Source organism: Neltuma alba, unplaced genomic scaffold, assembly GCF_004799145.2.
Source record: "Neltuma alba isolate B1F8T4 unplaced genomic scaffold, ASM479914v2 tig00000211_pilon, whole genome shotgun sequence".
In the NCBI taxonomy this organism is placed as follows: Eukaryota; Viridiplantae; Streptophyta; class Magnoliopsida; order Fabales; family Fabaceae; genus Neltuma; species Neltuma alba.
This window is the reverse complement of record NW_021631961.1, coordinates 9,080-14,452: the sequence shown is the minus strand read 5'-3', so window position 1 is coordinate 14,452 and position 5,373 is coordinate 9,080. Positions and strand designations below refer to the sequence as shown.

The 5,373-nt window shown below is 30.7% G+C and overlaps 1 protein-coding gene across 1 annotated transcript; it reads right to left on the bottom strand.

Moving 5' to 3' along the window:
- Nucleotides 1-3,494: 3,494 nt before the first annotated feature.
- LOC114757875 (thioredoxin H2-like) lies at nucleotides 3,495-4,716 on the bottom strand. Its single transcript, XM_028946938.1, has 3 exons — nucleotides 4,500-4,716; nucleotides 4,276-4,398; nucleotides 3,495-3,965 (listed from the first exon to the last, which is right to left on the bottom strand). Exons 1-3 carry the CDS (start codon nucleotides 4,647-4,649, stop codon nucleotides 3,834-3,836), a joined length of 405 nt encoding a protein of 134 aa, XP_028802771.1. The 5' UTR covers nucleotides 4,650-4,716; the 3' UTR covers nucleotides 3,495-3,833.
- Between the last annotated feature and the right edge of the window lie 657 nt (nucleotides 4,717-5,373).

Below are 5,373 nucleotides of genomic sequence, written 5' to 3'. Positions count from 1 at the left end.
TAGGACCAAACTAAAAATCAAACGGGGTCTTATATTAAGGACCGGAGGTAGTATTTCTTTATACATCACTCTTGTAACTAAAGTTTGACCCATCAATGGGGACCGCACAAATTAAGAACAATAATTTAACATTAAAGAAAAAACAAAGAAAACCACAAATTAAAAGAACGGTGGTTATTTTCTCCTTTAGTAAGTTGAGTGAGAAACCTATAGTTTCTTTTCTAGATAGGAATCGATGTTCCAGCTGGTCCAGGGTTAAGTTTATCACATTATTCATAGGCCCCTTCGACAATGAGTGAGAAATAATAATAATAATAACAATAATAAAGTTGTAATTATATATACGCACTACATAGTTATTCCATTATTTCGTTAACAAAACATAATAACTTATTTACAAAATACCTCATCAAAGAAATCCTCAAACTTAGAATTATGTATAAACTTTATTATGAAAACATATTTCCTATAATGTTATATTGTTATATGAAACATTGGGCAATTTAACAGCAAAGGAGATTACTTACATATAACCCTAACTTGTCATGAGGTTATTATTTGTTGCACAACTTCAATTCTAATAGATTATTCGTTCCCAAAAAAAAAAATTGAAGCTTCTAAAGATTCTATATCACATATTTATGTCATGTTAACGAAAAACTAATTAACAAATGATATGATATTATTTGTATGAATTTAAAATTTTAAGAAGGTTCAGTAGAAGCAAAATTATACGACTTGGATAAACTCAAAGAGTAATGGGATGGGTTGGCGAAATGCCACCCTATTTTGATGTGGTCTTTTCATCCCGATTTGAAATTACAACCGAAGGATTGGTCTGTATTTCTAACTTCAGGTTACAAGAAAGATATTTAGTTGAAGGCTATGCAAAATTGCATCGTTAGGAGAGCATTGAATTCTTGTAGCTAGCATGTGAACTTGTCCCTTTTGAAATAATTGAAATATATTCATAAGAAAGAATGATATGATCGTAATTGCATCATAGGGAAGGCATTGTATTCTTCAACATTCAACGCAATTTGAAATTGAAAATTTTTCACAGGCGAATCTACTTTATGAGATAGTGGTCTCTGCTTCGTTAATACTAGTTAAAGAGGAAAAACATATTACGTAAAAGAATACAAATAGCATACACTGCATGCATGCATGCGTGTGTGATTTGTAATGTTAAGTGCTTCTTTTCAAATAGAATCTAAATATGTCAAAGTAGTGCAAGATCTAGCAACTGAAGAAAAAAAAATTGTGACAAGAAAGTTTTCTGTTGTAAAATTTGTGATGGATTTTGTGAAATATTTTAGTTCAGTCGTTTAAATTTATAAATTATTTTTTAATCCTTTAATCCTGATCCAACTAGTCTCAAATGATATTTTTTTGTGTCAATCATTGTTACTTTAGAAAAATTTAAACTTAATATACTAGTACATGAATGTTTTGTGTACATTTAAAATTTTACCGTCAACATTTTTTTGTTAATGAAAATAACGATATTAGTATTAAAGAATTAAAGAACTAAAACAAAACCTGGTATAAATTTTTTTTAAAAAAAAACTTTGTATAATATGACTTTTATATCAAAAAAACCAAAGATGCATTTTTCAAAAAAAAAATCGAAACCTCTTTTGAAAATTTGTGATACCCTTATTAATTAAGGATGGAAATGACATAAAAGACAAAAATTACTCGTTTGATCTCTTAAAATTGACTAGTAATGTAAATAATAAAAGGAGAATTTCACAACAAGAAGTTTGAAATTACTAAATCCTAAATAAGGAATTGCAACAAAAATATATTGTTATTTATGAATACAGTATTGGCAAAACCTATTAAAATGTTATTACCAAACCTAATTTGAGATTTACTAATTAATTTCAAACTTTTTTATGGGATCTTCTCAATAATAAAGGCAAGATAATTCACAGAGATATTTTATGTATGCATAAGGAGAGTAAATGATGAGTCAGTAGTGATAAATAGAGTAAAGCTACTTTTATATTGACATTGATGCATTGGCCTTTTAAACTGGCTTGTCCAAGAAGACCTTGATTAAATGTCCAAAACCAATAGAAAATAAATTGAAAGTGATGCTTTTTAATTATGCTAAAATGACAGTGGGTTTCCTTTAGTCACACTCTGAATTAAAGCATGTTTGGTAGAGGGAATGAGTTTTAAGAAATGGTTTATCAAAGTACTCCTCCGGTCCTAATTATAAGACCCAATTGACTTATTTGAGGAGATTAAGGAAGTAAGTTAAATTGGTTATTTATAATAAATAAGTGTTGTTATTCCTAAAATATCTTTGCTAATTAAGTATATTAGCTAAAAATATCATTATTAGAAGGATTATCTTGGAAAAAAATGTATAAATATAAAAGAGAAAATAGATTGGGTCTTATAATTAGGACCAAATAAAAAGTCAAATTGGGTCTTATAATAAGGACCGGAGGAGTATATATGTTTTATGAGTTATAATAAACCCTTCTATTAGAAAGCTGATCACTTCCTTAATGAGCCTTCGATCAAAATAGTTGAAGAAAAGGTATCGTACTTTTAAAAACATAATTTCAAATGCGAACTTGTTTTTCATAATTTCAGACAAATTATTATCTCTTGTTTTAGGAAAAATATCAATGACATTGATTTATTTATTTATTTAAATTTTGTTTATATTCAAGCATGCGAATTGGTTTTATGCAAAGGTATTGAAAACCAAATTGATATCGAATCGGCCAACGTTGTGCTTTATGGTTCAATAATCAAACCGTGGTTGAATTGACATCAACTCAATTATAATACTAGAATTCAATTAAAATATATAAAAATACTCATATATAACCTTGAAAATAATAAAATTTAAATAAAAAGTTATTAACTCGCAAGTAAATTGAATATTCATGTACAAGAAGCACATAATCTAAAAAATTTACCAAATTGTACATGACCTATTGCTATTTTTTCCCCCTAAAACTAAACAACGTCATTTCAGGCTCAATCTTATTTATGTCCAAGACTCTTGATTGACCCATCATGAAACTAGTTCACCAACTCATTGGTTTGAGCATCTGGCTAGAAGGATTTTTAATACTATGGTTTTATGAAAGGTATATGTCCCTTTCTTATTATTCAAAATCTCAAATATTCGTGGCCCACTTATTCTTTATGCCAAAACGTGACGGAACGCTTTTACAGCAACTTTTCTACCTCACTTGAGGTGGTGATGATATTTTATCAACAATTTGCAAAAGATATAGCATAACGCATTACTTTATACACAACACAAGATTCTCTCTCACGCCGACAGCAGAATACTAGTATACTGAATTCAACTACAGAAAGAAAAAAAAAAACGTGGAGAGTTGCATGGTTCCATATCTAACACAGGATCTGAAACAATATTAATAGTTTAATACATAAAAACATACACGCAACAGAGATATATATATATATATATATATATAACACGTACAAGATCATCCTCAATACAAACCCTGAAAAATATTTATGCATGTACAAGATCACGTATGTCATCTTCATGGCAAAACAAAGGGCCCCAGCTTATTTCACTTTATGCGTTTTCTTTTTCTTTATATATGAACTATTGATCTATATATAGTACTCTCACACAGTTCTTCTTCCCCACCTAACGGCTAATAAAGGTCACGCCTTAATTATATATATATAGCAGCAGATCCATCTCTTCCTTGTCATGCTGACTTATTTATTACGTCATATATAGTTCATCTCTCTTTCTCTCTCTCACACATGTATATGTGTAGAAAGAGAGAGAGAGTTTTGAATAGGTCTCATAATATCATTTATTTCCTGTGTTTCTCGATGAGCTTCTGAAGTTCCTCTTTCCTGGCTCCCACCGTCTTGTCTACAACAGTTCCTTTCTTTATCAGTAGGAATGTTGGCATTGCTTGCACTTTGAACTCACTAGCCACTTCCTGCACTTCCATTTCTTCTTATAAATATATCGATACATATATATGTGTATATATAATGCACCGATATATACAATTTAATCTATGACAGGCCGCACCATTAAAAGAAGCCATAAAAAAATATAATATAGTACGATGAGGTTCATTCCCAAGACTCTATTTATATCAAATAGTGTTATTTATCGACTATGAACAGTGTGGCTTATTTCTCAAACTGAGTCCCTTATGTTAATTAGTGAGTGAAAGATCGACCTGTAACTATTAGGCTATTAATTAAGTAGTCAATAAGCTAAGCATGATGGGAGATATATACCATTAGCTCATCCACATCAATCTTGATGAACTCCACATCGGCATATTTGGCAGCAAAGTCTTTGATAATCGGATCCATCATTTTGCAGGGTCCGCACCACGTGGCCGTGAAGTCGATCACCATCTTCATAATCAGCAGAATAATAAGAAATTAGAGCAGAATATGAATTAATATATTAACAAAACTAATCTAAATTAAATTATTTTTTTAAAAAAAAAACGTACGAGCTTGTTGGTTGATTTGGAGGCATCAAAGTGAGCCTTCCATTTAGCTGTGGAATGGAAGGTGATGACACGAGAAGATGATGACAGTGAAGCTGATCTTCGATATGCAACTTTGGCATTATTATCCAACTGGGAAAGGTTACCTCCCATCTTCTTCTTCTTAATAAATTATACTAACAACTTAATATTTGAAAGGAGATTGATGAGGAACTTTGGCTTGGATTGCAACATACATTATTCACTTGTTTATATATAGCTTATAAAGCTAGCCAGCTAGTGGGCAAATATTTTGTTATCTGTACGATTGCATCAGATGCTCCATTAATCAATATGGGACGCCTGTCCATGTACATGTAGGGTAAGCTAATATTATAGCTATAGTTAAGAAGACTTTGAAATCATACCCTCGTTAGTAATTTTCACGAAGCGCTTCTCTTAAGTTTTTCTTCTTCCCTTTTTTTTTTTTTTTGCACTAGGCACAAGTATCTTTTTATTGGAGGTAATCCTGCTTAAGGCATTGTTTAGCACTAAATGTGGATACTTTTTACAATAAGAATTCGAACGTTGATTCACCATATCATAAGAAACTGACCCTTTGTATTAGATCCAACTCCGTTTGATTCTCGTAAGTCTTTTTTAAGTGTAAGGTTGTGATGACTCCAAACCCTTTGTGAAGGGTATTATGGCAGCCTGAGTTAAGGCCAATAAAAAATTATCATCCATCACATCAAACTCACACTAGTAAAAAATAAACCTCTTACTAACTTCGCTTTAAGTAGAGTGGATATTATTTGCTTCTCTTTCCATTTTTCATGGAGTGATCTTTTTCTTGTTACTTTTTTCTCATCAAGGGGCCAGATGACATAAAGAACGG